This window comes from Pleuronectes platessa, chromosome 14, assembly GCF_947347685.1.
Source record: "Pleuronectes platessa chromosome 14, fPlePla1.1, whole genome shotgun sequence".
Taxonomy (NCBI): domain Eukaryota; kingdom Metazoa; phylum Chordata; class Actinopteri; order Pleuronectiformes; family Pleuronectidae; genus Pleuronectes; species Pleuronectes platessa.
The window spans coordinates 15,016,695-15,035,991 of NC_070639.1; the positions used below are offsets into that span (position 1 = coordinate 15,016,695).

Below are 19,297 nucleotides of genomic sequence, written 5' to 3' on the forward strand. Positions count from 1 at the left end.
GACTTTATTGTTGAATGTCGCAAATCATGACTCTTATCATGACAGTGGAGCCTTGATTCTGTTTGCATCAGCTCGATTGTTCTAACTTGATTTGATGTGCTCACTTTTATATTAATTTTCATTTTGTAAAAACGTAGTCAATCAATCAATCAAATTTTATTTGTATAGGCCATATGTCATTCCACAGCAAAGTTATATTAATTACTGTAAGCTTTAGGTATTTACCATAGGTATTTACGTATGTTGCCTGCCAATAAAAACTGTTTTTAATCCATGATAATTTCTCATCTCTTAAATGTAATAATTCATATACTGTGTTGTTACGAATTCTTAAATATATACTTGATGCTACACAATAAATAGAAGCTTTCAGGTCCCAGGATTGATGATCAATTTTGGCCAAGATAGCTTCAAGTCAACATCTCAACAGCTAGAATTCGACCAGCAACACACAGTTCAAGAACATTAGCAGTGTTCTGGCAGGATGAAGTCGCAAAGACGTCTTATTGCTGAACGGATGTTTCTTCTCGTCAGAATAGAAAATTGAGATGTGCCTTTTTTTTACATGTGAAAGAACACAATTATGGCTCCACTGTAAGGCAACAAAGGACTGTCACCAAGCCATTATGTTACACATGAATAGAGCAGCATAATTGCAATGGAGAGTTGACTTTAACAATGACGCCTCCTCGCTTAAGACTTTTTGCTTAATTAAAATGCAGTGTTGCCCACAATTGGTCTCATTTATCACTCTGCTCACATGTTATTAGTGCATTCAGTGAGTGGAAGTCATTTAAAAAAATCTCGCCTCATTTCCAGTAACTTTGCAGAAATGAGGAAATGCTAGTTGGCCTGCTGCGACTTGATTAATCTTTAAGGTGAGTAGAGGGATGCTCTTACACAAAATCTAATTAGAGTCACAATGTGGTTACTTTTGTCTATGTTTAGACCAACTCTCTGCCCAACTATGAGCTTCATTGGTTATATGGTCATGGATCTACAAAATACTAGAATAGTTGGAAAAGCCGAGTAAAAATGTAGTTTTAGTCCTCACGGTGAAAAAAAGTTAAATGTATGATAATAATGAACCTGAATATAATCTGAGCAAATGGTGGAAAAAAGTTTATGGAAATGAGCTTTGAACAAACGTTAAGACGAGAAATTGTATTTGACTAGTTTTATATTTTAACAGCAAAAGGGAAAAGAGGAGGGAGCTGCAACACAAAACCTTAACATTATGATTCAGGGGCAGTGACTAAGCATTTTCTACACAGCACCTAAACTGAATAATACCAAGTATTAGGGCCATGTTGAAGAGAAACTAAATCGTAGATTTCATGAATACTTTCATAACATTACGAGAGTACAATCAGAATTGAGAAGAAACTAAACTATGTGAAAGAAGTCATAGTATTACAAGAAAAAGACCTAACTACATAATTTAAGTAGCAGGAGATCCTGTAACAGTTTAATTCCTTTTGGCTTCAAAATCTTGAACCAGTCTCATCGTGAAACTACGAAACATTTCCTCCTTCACAAAAGAGGCAATTTCCTTCAAGCCTGTGTCTGTGTGGTTCTTTCTTCAGCATAGACTCACTTTCTTACACAAGCTTTTCAAAGTCCTGATACTCATGTTTATGGTGGTGCAGATACGCCAAAAGATGAAGAATGACATTATCTGTGAAGCTTATACTAATTCAGATTCTGAATTTCAATGCAGGCAACAGATTGATTTAAGAATTCTCAAACAAAAAGACATGTAGTCTAAAATTACACCTTCATTTTCATGAAAACACACACATTTTCCTTTATTATACCTTAATTACAATGTTTTGCCTCGTAATATTAAGATTTTATTCTAAAAACATCTGAATTTTAGATTTTTCTTCAACATGTAAAAATGTTAGTGAGAAAAGGATAACACATTGGCTTTAATATAAGACAACATTTTCTGAAATGTTAGTTTAAAACATATGGGGCATGTCTAATATTTCAGGAGTGGGCAATTACATGCTCATTTATTTCAACAGATTTTCTTTTGAATGGAGAGAATAGCAGTTTAACTATGATCTTTTACAGAGAGTTGCATCATGTGCTCTTTGTAGTCCTAATGTTGGGTGTTGGGGAAGTTTGCCTTCAGGGCTCTCTGCCAGAAAGCCTTACTGCCAGAAGTGATGGTTTTAAGCTGCTGTTTGATGAAGTTTAGGCGACAAAACTTGGTTAGGTTAAGGAAAAGCTCACGATTTGGACCTATTCACAACATTATCCAGGATTTCTGGCAAAGAGCCTTGAAGGCAAACATCAGCCCGAGTGTGGGCTTGTGCGTGTGTTCGAGTCAGGCCTTGGTGAGTCTTTCAGAGGTAATCAACCTGAAAAGTGTTTCATTAGTCCACTTTAACCTGCAGGATGTTCTGATGGCTGGCGGGGCAGATTAATTCATGACAAGTGAAAACGGGTTTATAGCGTCTCCCGACGTCTTCACCGCAGCAATTAACCAGGGAGAAAACCTGTCAAACGGCCAAGAGCAACATCTGTCACAGAAGATGAGCTCAACAAGGCTGAAGTGTGTAAAAATGTTGACTGTCAGAGAAAGTAATAATGTGAGAGCAATGAGAGTGAGAGACAAATCGACTCGCCACAGGATTCCAGTCAGCTGACTCGTGGCCACCCTGAGCCGTGTTGAGACATTTCACCTAACTGCAAATCTGGTAAACAGCCAAACAGCATTTTTGAGAAGGTTATGGGAGAAAATTGTTGCGTGTTCGTCAATATTCTTTCCGTCTTGCTAATTGCAGTGTGTTCTGTAGAAAAACAAAACAAACTGTGACGTGTCAGTCATATTAATTTTCCAAACCTTATGTGAAATGCATTTATTTACAATGCATGATGCCCAAAAAGTAAAGTTGGCCTTTGACCTTATGGTACTTTGTAATTTTATCCTATTATTATATCTATTATTGTTTTTTGAGGTCACACCGACCTTAACCCTTCACCACCGCATCTGTAAATCAGTTAATCCTCGAATCAAAGTGGACGTATGAAATTTCCTAAAGGCAATCCTGAGATTTACTTGAATGGGATAAAGATGACCCCGCTGGTCATGTCTGACGACGATTCATAATGTGGATTGAAGTTCACGAACAAGATGTTTTCATAGAAGTCAATATAAAGCCTAAAATGATGAATGGTAGATGTAGGTAGATCCTCCAATAAGACAAAAAAAAGTTCGGCCAGTTTACATGAAGCAGAATTTACAAATCTTGCAAAACCTCATAAGATTTCTCCTAAAGTAACAGTTAGTAATCATAGACCTGGTTGTACTTAAAGTTCCACAGTGGAGAGGGGGTTTTCCAGGCCAAAATGTTAAAGTGGGGCTTCACATTTAAATTTTCCTGTTTGACTGGTAAGTGAGATTCAAACCGATCCCTCCTCTGTGGGTGTTTCTGATGGTTTCTCAGACTTTCAAAACCTTTCCAGGAAAGAGAGGAGATTAAATTCCACTTACAATATCATTTCTGAAGCGCTGATGTGAGCGGAGCATTAGAAGGTGGAGCATGGACCTAAGTCAGGAATAACTGGCTCTGCCGCACACACACACACACAAACACACACACACACACTCAGACAGCCACCTTGTCCCCGAAGAAACATTTAGTCATCGTAATATCACTTTCATTATTGGAAGTGAAGGGATATATAAATGAGTTGTAATGACCACTTCCTCATTAGAATGCCAAAGCAGTTGGAGTGGGAGCCTCCCAGTGTGAAAAGTCCCTTGCCTAACAAAGCGAGTGATAAACACTAAATGCCAAACAGCTCATATTCAACCGTAATCAGATGAGCTGTATTTCACAAGCACTATGCAAATGACCATTGAGATTGCCTTATTAATCTTAATATGTGTGTTGTCAACCACTACTTAGTGAAATGGCGGACAGTTTTAGATCTTCCCAAGCTTGAAATGACAATATTTGAATGTCGCCAAAATGAAGTAGCTTGTGCAAATCTTTCATGAGCGCTGATTAAATTCTAATGTGGCCAATAAATCATTAAACTTAAATGGGTTAAGGATAGTTTGATTTATGTTGTGAAACTACTTAATCATTCTGCGTCTTGATATAATTGTGCAGAACTGGTTGTACGCTTTGCCTCTGGAATCCTTAGGGTGAAGAAGAGAATGTGATATGATCCTGCTCCGATAACCAGAGACCTGCGTTCCTGAGAGCAGCACAATATGTAACCCAGTTATTGCCAGCTCATCAGGAATTTATTCCTCAGAGCTCAGGTAATCATGAAAAACATTTTCATGATGTAAAATCCACCATGATGTAAATGTGTGTGTGTGTGTATGTGTGTGTGTGTGTGTGTGTGTGTGTATTTTGTCTAATACTTTTGCTTTTGTGTGTCTTTTTGTGGCACATCTCCTGCACGGATCTGAGTCTGACTTAAACCTGTCCCATTAGTGAGGGCTGACCAAAATACATTACAGCCACGTAATATGCAAGACACAAATAAATTAGTAGGAAAAATAACATATTCTAAATTATTTGTAATATCCAAATTGTTACCACTTCGAATCTGTACTGGTAGAGTACTTGTACAAAAGCTACACCATGACTCCAGAGTATTTATGCTGTACATTGTGGGCTGTAGTGTAAAGTTTCTACCAACATTTATGAGATTATGCCTGAAAGTTTTACAATAGAACACATCTAAAGGATGTTTGGCGAACGTCCTATTAAGTGACAATATGTATCTTGGGGAACATCATCAAAATTCCATCAGGACATTGTTATTGTTATTAAAAATGTTAATCTTATTGTGACTATTGCAATGTTTCCATTTTATACATCATATGTATGCATACACCATGCGCCATCCCTGTCCAGTACCCTTTGCATATGTAATTTTATTTTAATCATATTTATGTTATTTATTGTTACATGGCTAACAATATGCTCACAGTATCATAGGAAATAAGTTTACATTCATTAAAAGCATTAACTTGAGGTTGCCATCTACAGCACATATCAATTATTTACTGTTAAGTCAAAAGCCAAAAAGTAATTCAATAAATACAAATACAGACAATTAACACCCCTCAATAATTTAATATAAATAATGATTTTACAGTTCGCCGTAAATAAGTTCTCTCTCCCACTACCTGTGACCCTGGCCCTCGCAGAGCCAGATTTATATTCTGCAGTGTCTGCATCGCATTTGCACGGCTGCTTTGAGTCACTGCTTCTACAGGAGGTTGGAGAGAGTATTATGAGCCTTAAGTCTAAGTTGGTGTAGATAACAAACATATGTGCACATTCCTGACACATAGATCTTTGTTTATTTACAATAACCTGACTACATTTTAGCTTAAACAAGTGGAAATAAACTTAATTGCCAGAGACAGAGAAATAATGAGCAGATGTTTACAGCTCAGTGACAAGGTATAGCCATTATAATTGTGTTCTTTCTTTGATCCTAATTGTGATATAAATTAAACTTTATCCTGCCGGGAGCCTTAGCTAGGGTGAGTGTATTTTTTTTTTTCAAAGCTTTTTTTAATCCATGCTTCTTTGAAATGAAGTTTTCAGGTTTTATTAGCTATGGTTTGTGTTCAGGTGCTACACGGCAGCACTTTACCACAACTATTACAGATAACAGTTCACCCCAGACTGAATTGTCAACTCATCAATATCTGAAACATTTATATACAATACCTTTGTTGCCGCAACACAACCATCATGTAAACTAAAAGACAAGAAACATTCAAAATGTGTTAGAGGGAAGGTTCCTCGAAAAAAATTTAAATTCACTCATTATCTACTCACCACCATGCCGATGGAGGCTTGGGTGAATTGTTTGAGTCCACAAAACACTTGAGGAGTCTCAGGGGTAAACAGCCGACACTGATGCCAGTGATGTGGGGATCGGGGTTGTCCTTTCCCAGGAGGTAGGAGATAGGGAGCGTGCCATGGCCTACATCAGTCATGCCCTGAGCCAGGCAAAGAGGAACTACTGTGTCACCCGTCGTGAGTTGCTGGCTGCAGTCCTGGCCTTTCTGAAAAATCCAGCCATACCTGCATGGCAGCCGTTTTCTCCTCCGCACTGATCATGCGTCACTCTCCTGGCTCATGAACTTTAAAAACCCTGAAGGTCAAGTGGCCCGCTGGCTGGAGGCCCTCCGGGAGGATGACTTCGACTTCGAGCATCGAACCGGAAGACATCATGGCAATTCTGACTCACTCAAGGCGTCCCTGTGCAGCACTCGAGTTCCGTAACCGCCAGCGGCAGGAGAAGAGAGGTCAGGTGGCAACTGTCCAGACCACCAGCAGAGAGGAGGGGTGGCTCCCCTTGATCACAACTGAGGCATCAGCAGGAGACAGACGTCACTGTTCATCTGAGAAGTGTTCATATTTATGTTAAATAAATCATTCAGCTTGCTGCGTGCTGTGTATGGGACGCAGGTAAACTGTTGGAAGAAAGTTCTCTGTACAAGTCTCTTCATTCTCACACGAGCTCCCTACAATACTTTACCAGTACCCTCCGGGCCCCACCCCTGGATCCGCCCTGGGAGGTAATTAATCTGCAATGCATCCTGGGTGACCGGGCCCCACTTTGTGTGAGCAGCTCCAGTCGTACTTTGATTGTCTGATCTGTGGACAATCCACTAACTGCAGAGGCCATGTGAAATACTGGCAGCATGTCAGGGCACAGTATCAGGGTGCATTTATATCTGCACTGTAAGGAACCAGATTCTCAGCGAATCAATCAGGATTTATTGCTGGGTTGTCTGCGTGTTGTAGATGAGGCTTTGTGTGCGTGCGTATGCATGTGTGCGTGAACTCCTGGAGAGTTTGTAGCCTCTGGAGACAGACAGCCTGTGAAGAGAATCCAATATGTTGTTCCATAATGAAAGCTCTCAAGGGGAATTGCAACACTGCTTAGCGGGCTTTGAACAGTCCATTCAATCACAGGCTGACAACATGCTGGGATTTAGAGGCAGCCGCCCTCACTGCTGGCTCTCTGAGTAGCAGAGATAGCGATGCCAGGACAGTGGGAACGGGAACAAGTTTTAGAGCATCGGTGGTGCACTTTACTGAAATGTTAAATTCGAACCTTAATGACTGCATCCACCGATTGGACCTGGCTGGCTGAAACTGTTGCGCAACATGTACCCATATAGGCTACTGTAGCGAAAACATCCCCAGCATGCACTCACCTTAGTTGAAGGTTTTACAGCTTAGTTGCTGTGACAACTGGTTCACTAACCTGGAAAGACAGGGAACAGGAGAGAACGGTGTGTACATGACTCCAAAGATGAAGAAACATAAATACATCAAAACAAAACTGCAGGTCTCTCAAACCTCTGCCCTGAGAAGGGTTTACATCAGCACACTCTCGAACAGCCCACATGGAAACCTGTCGACAGTGAAGTTGTTTTGGCTTCTGCCGTGGTGTTGTGGTAAAGATTGATGCACCGTCAAATACAGCCTTCACTTTTATTTTCCGCGAAGCGTCAGTCAATCGATTCACCGAAAGACATTTAGGATAATTTACATTCGTCTTCGCCGATCATCCCTCAAATCAGGTAGAAATCCATACACTTCGTCAAAGGGGGGGGGGGGGGGGGGGGGGGGCTGCCATGTGAGAGTGAGAAGGGAGGCAGTGACAGAGTGTTTCGATCACACTCTATTACCATCTTAAGGCAAGTGATTTGACTGTGCATGGGGCAAAGGCTCCAGTGCCGATCTCGTTATTGGATTTTCTATGATAATGCCATAAAAGGTCATCAGCTGGAAGAGAGTTGCATCTATCATGCACGAGCAAGTGTCACAAGTAATGACACTTGATTATTGGTGCTCCGTTGGGATTTTCCTGCAAGTGTACATGTATGTGTGAGAGAGAGAGAGAGAGAGAGAGAGAGCGAGCGAGCGCAGCTTTTGATGTGAAAAAAAAATGGCCTGAGGAGCAGAGGTTGTGGTAGATGAGTGAAGCTACTGTCTGACTCCTTTTCTCTTTCTAACCTGAAGGCACAATGTGGCTGAGTGGTGAGAGATGTCTTCAGTCCGTGCAGACCTCATCTCGGAGGAATGAAGATGTCATGCTGTGACTACAGGCTCCACGACACTGCCATGTCTGCGGCTGCACTGCTTGAGAGCGGGCGGACATTTGATGCAAGGGGGTGTAAAGGACCCTCCAAACTACGAGGGCTGTATTGAGGTAGCACTGGATCCCCACCAGAGGGGGATGATGACAGACGGCCACAGTGAGGCCAATCAAGTGACATATGTGCAGCTCCAATTTTCCACTTCTGCTACATTCCTGCAAAACGAGAACAAATGTGAGTCAAGAAATGACGGGTGCATTTTTAACTCTGGCAAGGAGGTTGTGTTTTGGCTTCTCCGTAGGTTAGCTGTCAGCAGGGTTACGCAGAAACGATTGAAAAAGATTTCCACAAAAAAGGGCAGAAGGATGGAATGTAGGCCAAGAAAGAGCCGATCAAAATTTGGAGCGGATTTCGGTCGAATGTATTTAAAACTCCAGGAATTTTCTTTTCACTATTTGACATTAATGTCTCAGGGAGTAAGTAATTGATCTTGATCGAAAGAAACAGCCATATTTAATGGACTACAGATCCAAATCTCGTGGATTTAACAGTGGTTTCACAGGGCTAGACTTTTTTCAGACGGTGTACGATAACACATTGTGGTCCAGATTGGGACAAAGGGGCGTATCCATGATTTCTTTAAAATAATTTTCTTTAACATTGCAATAAAGGGACCTTGGTGGAGGTTTACGTTCTATTGAGAGTTAATCCAGTTATAATTTGAGAATAAGAGTTGAACATAAATGCTGATTATATGTACGTGTATATGCCAGTTCGATCCCATGGGATTTGGATGCTTGTGATATGACAAAACTGTTCTTGGGTTCTAATTACAATTGAGGTCCCAGTGGGATTCTGGGGTGCGCCCATTGGAGTGCCATTTAGGCTCATATTAGGGGGATACCCCAGTGTAGTTGCGTTTCACCACTTCACAATAACACAACACTTAATGCAGTGAAAAGAACAAATGAACACAGTACAGCTTTAAATATTGACTGATCTTTATTCATATTGAATTAAAAATATAGTTTTGACAGATTCATGTAACAAAAGAGAGGGAATACGTATTTACTTGTTCTAGTTTGGAAACTGTGTCAATTAACCAGTGAAAAGGGACATTTTAAACTGGTAATATGCGACAAGGTATGGTCTATAAAACTTCTCAATCATTCTCATGGAACAATTATTACTTTTTTCAATGACAGAAGAAAGAATCTTCCTCCAAACTTCAATGTACTTTCAAACAGATTCAATGACTTTTGAGGAGCTTGCTAAAAATGACCTCTTTACACTGTAAATGTAAATCCTGGATATTTGAAAAACAACACAAGTGCCACCAAAACCATCAAATGCAATGCAACACTTTATAATGGTGAGTGTACAACAGGGCTATAGTATTCTGTAGGTGATAAGCAGTGTATAAAAGTTATGACAACATTTAATTAATCCAATGTAGATACTGTTTAAAATCTTTTACGTTTGAAAATGAAACTGCAGTATTCACAAAACCTTTATTCATCCGACTCAATTCCTGCATGAAACAAAACAAGTTGTGCTTGTGTGACTCGCAATTGAAATATGTAATACACCAGAGAGCGTAATCCAATTGTCAAATTGTGCATCAGTTTGCTACAATGCCAGAATGAAACTAACTCACCCTGATGATTTTGGTGCCAGTCCTAAAGTCATGAAAAATGGCCCAAAACCCATTTTGACAATATTAGCTTCTTGTAGAAATGTGACTTCTAGAAAAGAGTGAACATTTAAACCCTAAAGGAGCCGGAGCAGTTCCTTTCTGTACAATTTCTGTGATTCAAAGGATCATTCCGGTCCAGACAAAGTGTCTTCCATTGCTTTTCTCAAACGTCAATAATTCACTCTCAGCACTGCAACATGATATTGTTTCACCATTCAATCAGTATTGCCATAAATGGATGAAAAGCTAAATATCATCTGAAAGTAAACAATGACGGTGCTCAGTGGAAGTCCAAATTAAAACTACCCCCCCCCCCCCCCCCCCAAAAAAAAAAAATGTACCATAGGTCCTCAAACCTCACAAAATGGTACTGGTGGATCACAGCATTACATTTTCTTCTTAGACTGATTAAAATTTGTATATTTATTATTTTTGCGACAGCTTCTGAAGAGTGTACAAAATCTTTAAAAAATCTCAAGAGGTGGATAATAATGAATCAAGCATGGAGGGTAGAGTGGTCATAACACACCCTGTGGAAAAAATAAGAGAGAAAAATAAGAAATTCACTCCCTATAAAAGTGAACAAGAGCAGGGATTTAAAACACACTATCCACCAAGTTGTGCTGAAAACACAATCACACAATCACAGGTAAAATGGTGGTGTGAAAGGGGGGGGGGGGGTAGACAAGAAACCCTGCAAGCGTTTTTAAAGTTCACTCCTCAAATTACATTTTACAGAATATATATGTATATATATATATACTGTATATATTTATATACATACAGGAAAGATATCCCCAAAAGTAACAAAAAATACAGTAGACACTCAAAATACAATGAGGCAAGAAGGGAAAGGAACAAAATAATTGCTTCAGCTGGACAAAAGGAGCATCATTGTTCTATTTACAGACACACGGGCCACTTTTTTTTTTTTTTTAAACCTACCTAGAAAAATACTATCCGCTTTTTTATTTATTAATTTTCATTTATTTTAACAATGGTAAAACTGTTGAGCGGCCTATTATCTGAATGTCTTTGTCATTTGGTTAAAAGACAATTAGTGTTTCCATTTTACAGTTTTACCATCGATTCCATACATAGCGAACTGTGCTTACTCAACCACTGTCACATTTCCCTTTCACTTTTATGCAGAATATACACATCAGTAACAGTAAGATCTGAACATGACAGCCATACACAGTTTGACTCCATTACAATGGTAGAATATGTGTTTGTCAGCTGCTTTATGTGCGATTGGTTTGATGGCGCATTTAACAAAATTATGTCTTGGAGGGTAGAAGTTCTCTGATATGCAACATGTGTTCGTCCGACACAATAAGAGCATTTACACAACAGCTGGATGGAGTTTATGCTGTGAAAACACGTCCTTGTGATATTAATAAGCAAAGAATGGAAAGAAGAGAAATAGACCAATACAAAAAATAAAAGAGAAGTCTGCCTTTACTGTGATGGAACACGAGAGGTTTGTCATTTACAGTCGTCAGTTGGTCAGGCGGTCAACGTCAACTCGTAAAATTGACTTGATGTATTGACTTTATCCTTTGACAATCATATCCTACATACTAACCGATGTAAAATTCATTGCAAGGTGTAGATACTTCTGAATTGTACTGTAACGTTAGTAAAGGTGAAATCTGTCCCATATTGTAAAGTATCGTAAGGTGTTGATGAGGAGCTTCAGTTTTGGTCTTTGCAAATCTTTTTCTCATTTGGCAACGATATGAAAGGTTCAGCCTGGACTTGAGTTCCTCTGAGGGGCAAACATCCAGCCCCTTAAATGCGAAAGCAGCAAGCAACTGCTTCAATGTGTTTCGAGACGTGACAGACGAAAGATGACACCTTCACACTGCATATCGGAAAATTTACATCGAGACCCTTCAGAGCAGGGAGGAAAGTAATAAGAAAAAAACTTTACACAGCATTTACAATATATATGATCCCATTTGCTTGAAATAAGAAGAAAAGCAGACGCAAAAAAATAAATAGAACATTTACTATAAGGCCGATTTTCTGTGTGAGTCAGTATTTATAGTTATTGTGCTATTTAAATATCTTCTGTACTGAGGCTTTTACACAGTAACTCTATATATTTTCATGTGAAATCATAACTTATGTTTTAGACCAACAAAACTTCTGGGTAAGTACTGGTCTTTGCTCCCAACCTAGCTGCTTTTCAGGATTTTCAGTGTTTCAGCTGCAGAACAGTGTTTTTAGCTACACACAACTCCACAGTCACCTCCGACCACAGAGAGAGAAAGAGCGGCAGTCAGCTCTGGTCTCCTCTGCCAGTTACAGTGGACTTGCACATTCTCCCCTGCTAGCTTTTGTAACATTGATGCATTGGCCAGGTAACATTTCTGGAATGCTAATACCTCCGTTTTAAACTTGCCGCAGTGTTACAGCCCATTGCCTGTCGTTCGGGGTTTCTCAGCCGCTGCAGTGGCTGAGATGTTGGGGAACATGATTTCCCCACAGGACAAGTGAAAGTGGATGAATTCGCATTCAGAAAGCTAAAAGCCCTCTTGTGATGCCTGCCGGCTGACTGTGCCAGCAGGTTTTCCCCTCCAGAAGATTGGCTCTATTTTCCCACAGAGATCCATTACGCAGCCCTTTCGGTGACTCTCCACTGCTGTCATTGAACTTAAACACACAGCCAGTACAGTAAGGGCACATGTGTTACAACTTATCCCTCGTGGGTCATGGCAAAAGTACATAACTGGATTTCAACTCTAAACACAGAGGATATACTCGATACCCAGATTTACATCAATGACTTATAAGAGCAAGCTTAATCAGGTAAAAACTTAAATCAAACCAAAATCTTTCAAAGTGTGATCCAGCACAGCTAAATGAGGTCGGTAACAGAGCAATGTCAATGTTTGAGTGATACTTGAAACTGATGTGAGGACTGCCTGTTTAAACCCTGTGCCCCAGCCACCTGTAAAATTCAACTTTTTTACTTTTTTATAATTGCAAATTTCATCAGCCCATGTACTGCGGTATTATGGCACTAACTAGCCCCCCCCCACCCTTTATCCTTTGATTTGAATTGGTCTGACATCCCTTTATGATGTGGCCACTTGTGCCTCAGCTGGAGCTCAGCTGGATGATTATTATTTCCCATAAAACCTGAGAGGGATGGAAAGCAGTGTGCCAGGGTAACATCTGTGTTTTGGATAGTGAGTCGTCGGTGCCGTCTGTCCGAGTCTCTCCTCTACCTGGTTGTTTCCACTGCAGCGGCACCAGGTTGTTAGCTTGACACAAATAGAAATGTAGGATCCAGTGTTTGTGGTGCTACACAAATAAGGGACTTGTTGAAAATGTATTCTAAATCACTGGACTGCCCTTTCACACGCCTGGAAATCAATATATTGATGCATATTGTCCATAATAGTCCACTAAACCACTATTGTTCAATGGATTTCTAACTTGTCTTTAACGGTATTGAAAACTTCACTTTCTACCCCGTTACAGTGTTCTATCGTCATGTGGTCCAGTCAATACTAATATGATTTTCATTAGAGGGTATGGAAATGCCCTTTCATGGTAAAATGCCTAACAAACAAGATGACGTGAGAACTCAATGAAACCATTGCAAATCATAAGTGCAGCATGGTGAAATAAATTAAGAGCATGGATGACAGCAAAGTCATTTGGCTGTGCCAGAGCATCAAGTTCTATCAACTGATCTAAATCCGGCCCTGATCAGGCGGTGACGTTTCCATCAGAGCTCACTGGGTCTCCTGGCAGTTTTGTATGAGTACAGCAAATTATAGCCATCAGTGGAATCAGCGATCACAATCACATTTTTCAATTTCAATTTTCAAAGTGTTCCAGGGACAAAATTTGTATGAAGCCTTTGCAAGACAGTTATGACGCTCGTGAACTACCTGAACCTTCAGAGACAGATCGAGGTCCTGTAGTCGCCTCGTGTGGTCTAAGATAACATTCTGTTTCTGTGACGTACAAGAGTATGAACACAGAGCGGGGAAATAAAAGAAAAACTCTTAGCCTCATCATTTCGTCTCCTTAAATATATTTTCCCGACACAGCTCGCTCCCCAGATTGTGGACTGCGTCTGACTGGTAATGGATGTATTTACAGCTCTGCAGGGTTGGTCTCTCTGCCATCTCCACTGTGCTCTGTCTGGGTGTCTGTGCTGTTTCTCCTGCACTTCATTATTCACATCCACCATAAGACTAAGTGACAAAGTAAACAGATCCCTGATGTCTAAAAAGAAAAGAGAAAAAAAGACACACAAACACCAAGCATCCTCTGCTCCTCCTGAATCTCTCTCTCTGGGCCTGTTTGAACGTTCTTCACAATCCTGCTCCTTGTCCAGTTAGAAACCGTTCCTCCATTACCAGTTCCATTGAAGCATAAATCCAAGTGCTGCAGTAACTATAAAGTCATGTCAGTCACGATGCTGCTTACAATGATCTTACCACGGAGGCATTTGTGAGCTGGTCCGGTTTGTAGGCTCGTTGTCGGTGAAGGAGAACCGGAGGGATCTCAGGGTCGGGGAAGCTGTGGGTCATCCTCTGAGCGATCAACCTTTACAATCCCTCCCCAGCCGTGCCAGTAATCTGCTGAATGCTTTCCACCAAGCACCGGGTGAATATCACAGCTTTCCATAAGAATGTGGCGACATTTACTTTTTCCCGTTGAGCTGTTTCTGCACCGCAACGCCGACTGCCATTACCGACAGCCGCTCCCCCGCACGAGGTCAACTGAGCCGCTCCTCTCCTGAATATTTCAACAGGCTTTATCTGTTGCTGTGTATGTATTTACGTAAATATGAATTAACGTGTGGTTGTTACTGGTGTGTGAAAGCTGCAGGCATGTTAACATGTTGCAGGCTGGATATGAGCTGTGTGTGATGAATGTCTGAAATCCATTACTGCTGCAGTGACATGCAAAGCATGTAAAAAGTCGAAGAAGCATGAGCGCAGGTATGGAGGCAACATCTGGGCTCCGAAGTGTGACTGAAGATTTGCTGGTAGGTCACGACATGACTCCAAGTGCATGTGTCATTTGACAGATTGCACACATGCAATAGCAATGTGTGCATACTGCAATATGTATATCTAGCTATGTGGATATGAGTTAAAAGAACATGGTGAAATGGGGAATGGTAATTTGTTGGCACGTAAACAAAAATTAATCATAAGTCATGTAAATTCATGGCGATAATCCTCTTTGGGCTATCCTCTGTTTGTTTCTCCTTCCTCCTTCTGTCATGCATCTAATTCCAACCTTTGATTGTGTTGTTTCTGTGCCTCACGTTTATTCAAAATGCCGGGACAGCTCGCGCCAGAACAGAACCCACCTCGGGGAGAGCTGTCTGCTTGCTCTAGGGGACGAGGATGAGGTTCAAAAATATAGTCTGAGTGTCGAGTGGGGCCGTCGATGACTGTTATTGTGTTCCTGTCAAGAAAAGGCCGAACCATAGAGTGAGAATAAAAGACTTGCAATCAGATATAACACGGAGAAGTGTTCGGGGGAGGGTGCAAGGAAAGCCCAGGTTGACAAGTGCTTTGAGGAAACCAAAGGACCGTTCACAGTCCATTTATCTCCTTTCTTAACCCTCTGTTCATGCCTCCATTGTACGACAGCGCGGGGTCACTACACTACAGTGTTCCTCTGTCTGTACGGAGGGGGCGGCAGCACGTTGCCGGCTTTCATAGCAGCCTCGGACAAGTATTCCTGGTTCTCAGCCACAGCGGGGCGAATGCGTCCGTTCTGCCGGTAGAAAAAGCGCGTGCTGCAGTCCTGCAGGTACTCTGGGTTGTGCAGGGTGGATTTCGGGGGGAGACTGTGCTGCCAGTATTCGGGATTGTCAAAAGTGGCCTTCTTGCCTTTCTTATCAAGCATGATGGTGCCGCTGGTGATGCCTGAGTGCAGGGCGTGTCCTGAATGCCCCGGATGCAGGGTGTGTGATGGGTATGACGGGTGGGGGATGTGGCCGGGAGGGACCCCATATCCAGCGGAGGAGACGGTGTGGCTCGATATCGACGGGTTGACCGTCTGCGATACTGACTGGGCAGCGGAGAAGCCGGGCCCAGAGACGGAGACTGCGCCGGCCAATCCGTTCTTGTCCCCGGGGTTGAGGAGGGTATTCAGGTACAGCGGCTCATTGATGTACTCATCGCTGTGGGCGGACTGGCTCTTGGGGCCAGCGGCAGCTCCAGCCATATGCAGGGTGTGGCAGCCTGCTCCATCGACCACTGCATGGGCGTCTCCGTTCCTCCGGCGTGTGACGAAGGGGTTTTCCTCGATAGGGTTGAGATAGTCTAGAAACAAAAACCGGGGATAGAAAGATCAACTAAGATCATTTCATCTCATTTGAAGCCACTGAAAAGTGAAATAGTGCAACACGACAATAACACGATATAACGTATGCATTCAAATGATCCTTGGGTTAACATTACAGGAATCAAAGTGCAAAATGTAAAAGAAACAAGAACTATTCTCCTCCAGCCAAACATCTGGTAGTTCTCAGTGCTGTCAAACAAACCTGAGTTGCTCTTGTCTCTCATGGCAGTCATGTATCCATCCTGGTCCTTTTCTCCTTTTGTCCCTCGTTCTGCTGAGAGACCAGTTGGATCGGCACTGTAACGCTGTCCGCTGCTGTCCTCGCCTCCAGCTTGTGAGGAGAAAGAAGGGAAGGAGACAAGAAATGAATAATGGTTCGTTATAAACTCTCTGTCTCTGAGGATGAAAAGGATCCTGGATACAGATTTGTGGCATCTACTAAATCCGTGGCATTCTTTCAATGCAAGTCATTCTTAACCAATAAACAAGCACCTTGCATCCTCACTACAATTTATTTTCATGAGCTATGTCTATTTCATCTGGTGGCTACACTCCCAGGCAGGGCTAGGGCTAATGGCTGCATGGTTAAATCACTCTGTATTTTTTAGAGGATTTGAGGGATTTTAATGATGTGGGATGCATTTTATATTCATTTTTCATCTGACGACAATGGACAGATAAATATCAGTGCCTGAGAAGAGCCATCATTGATATGGCACACACGTAATATTTCATTTAACTTCCTCCTTTGAACCACCACTCTCCAACTAAAGCATGGTACACATGTTCTCTTAAAGCCTGGTTTAGGGCTAATTTCTCCTGCTCAGTAGAAGAAAGACCGACCAACACATGTCACCATAACAAAGGCCCCGTGCCACAGTCAGAACATGTTTAGGTGCAGACATCATTCAACCTGCACATATGGCAGATCATCACATTTAGTGATTTATGCTTTTGGCTAAGGTGAAATGCCTGAATGCACGTGAACTTCGCTGATTTACATTCAGGCTGTGCAATCAATAAAGTATTGTATGATTTCTATTGTGTTTGTGTATGACCAAGGTTGCTTCATTATTATGTGTGTGTGTGTGTGTGTGTGTGTGTGTGTGTATATGCAGGTGAGTGCGTGCAAGCTAATTCAAGGGCCACTTGTATGAGGGACCTCTCCAACAACTCGCTGTGAGGTCCAAAAGACCTACAACCTGCAGCCACTGCTGCTGCTACTGTCCAGCTGCTCAATACCAGCCAAGCCAGATGTTCTCATCTCCCAAATCCTCTACCAGACTGCTGAGTCACAGGACAGTGTCCACAGGGAAACAGCAGGTATGGAAAGAAAGAAGGGTGCCAACTTATTCAGTTTGTAAATATGAGTTATTGCACAAACTACCCGAACTAAAACCATCTTTTTTTCACCCAGGATTGAAATTAATGTGGGAGGTGTGGAAGAGGGTTATCGTTCAGTAAACCACAAGACCATAATAAGGACTTTATAAAGAAAATTAAAATATTATACTAATAGCTCAACATCATGCAATGCTTGGTTAGAGGTTGGTTGTTATTCATGACCATAAATTGTTGGCTTTAATAAAGGTTCTAGTGAAATCACCCTTTGGGCCATCACATCTGCAGAGTGGTAACTTCAGCAGAATATCCTGCACCTCCGTCTGATGTTTTCATGTCATATGCATCGAGAAATTTTACTTGGAGATTTAAATTGTATCAATGTCCTAATCAGATTATTGCCTTTCTTGAAAACAATGCCAGTTTCTACAATAACGGGTTGAATGAGAATGCCTTATTTCAAAGTTTCCACAATTTTAAGAAAACACTCTGCTTTACCATGTCCTGCAGTGAGACCCGAGCTGGGCCCGAGGGTGTGCGACCTCGGGGACGCCTGCTTCCTCAGGGTGCCATTGCAGCGAGGGTCGTCCTGGTTGAGTCGGACAAATCCGCCGCCAATTTGTCCCCCCGAGGCCAAGTCCTGTGGAGGGAGGCAGCTCCCTGACACGGCCGGAACAGAGACCACTCTTGGGAGGGTGGCCATCATGTCCTCCATGCTGAAACTTGGGTCCTGGTAGCTAAACTGGTTCTGGATAGATGGATGAAGAGGGAGTGGGTTTAGTTACTACAGAGATGTACAGAGTGTGAGTCTGAATTGTCGAGGCAAAGCAAACCCCATGGGACAAATACAACTAGGAAGAGTAATGGCAAAGTTTGTTCTGCTCATGTTAGGCAGAAAAGAAACAAACAGGCAACAAAAAAAGTCAATAAAATACAAATAAATCCCAAAAAATCAATAAAAGCTCCATGCTAAAATATTGTGCATTGTAAAATGAGGAATTTCAGGTTCATTGTATTATCTTTACTATTTTTATGTGACAGGCAGCGGAGACAAACAGCAGTGCCAAACAATGATATGGCAGCATGACTGCCAAGGACAATTTAATTAAAAGGTTTTTAATTAAAAGGCTCCATGCAGCAAAGTCTGCAGCTGTATCAGCCCTGCCCTGCTGTGTACATCCCTGTCTACGCACGCAGGAAACACAAAAAAGTGCTTTTCAGAACCTCACTGGGAGCTTGGTTCTGATTCATCTTTGTTCTGTCTCTATTTTCCAGCAAGATTCGTTTTTCTGTTTCATGTCCATCAGTTTCTGTCCCTAACACGGGCTCTGATAAGCCTGTAATCTTCCCTAATATGACAAAAACGTTCCTGTTGCATTACACATAGACAAAAAAACAAAGCTCCTGTATTTCTGATGTGTAAATCAAGGTGAAAGGTCAAATCCCACTTTCCCAACAACAAACTCAATATGACCTTCGTACCAAGGCCTTGACCAAGAATTAGAGCCAAATTGAATGTTATTGAATGTTATTGCACTTTGTATTGGTTTTTAGTACTTATGGTCAATTTGTATTGTTATTTTGTATTATTTGCCTTTTATTGTCATTGTACAGCACTTTGGTCAGTTATGCTGTATTTAAATGTGCTCTATAAATAAATTTTACTTACTTACTTACTTACTTGCAAATAGCCTTTTGGATTCAAGATTAGAATTAGAGATGGATCTGTCACTATGGCTGCATCCTTCTGATGGAGTCATTTTAGTTTCTGGTGTTTATCGTGACAGTATTTCAATACAAGTCAGCACAAAGAAGCT

General features: G+C 41.5%; 1 protein-coding gene across 3 annotated transcripts in view; it reads right to left on the reverse strand.

Moving 5' to 3' along the window:
• Nucleotides 1–10,108: 10,108 nt before the first annotated feature.
• LOC128456092 (receptor tyrosine-protein kinase erbB-4) overlaps nucleotides 10,109–19,297 on the reverse strand; it is a 301,537-nt gene continuing 292,348 nt past the window's right edge. For all 3 annotated transcript variants that reach the window (XM_053440141.1, XM_053440140.1, XM_053440142.1), the window contains exons 26-28: nucleotides 17,979–18,228; nucleotides 16,342–16,470; nucleotides 10,109–16,117 (exon numbers count right to left, since the gene is read on the reverse strand). In XM_053440141.1, the coding sequence (XP_053296116.1) occupies nucleotides 15,450–16,117; nucleotides 16,342–16,470; nucleotides 17,979–18,228 (1,047 nt within the window). In that variant the 3' untranslated portion in view covers nucleotides 10,109–15,449. The remainder of the gene's footprint in view (nucleotides 16,118–16,341; nucleotides 16,471–17,978; nucleotides 18,229–19,297) is intronic.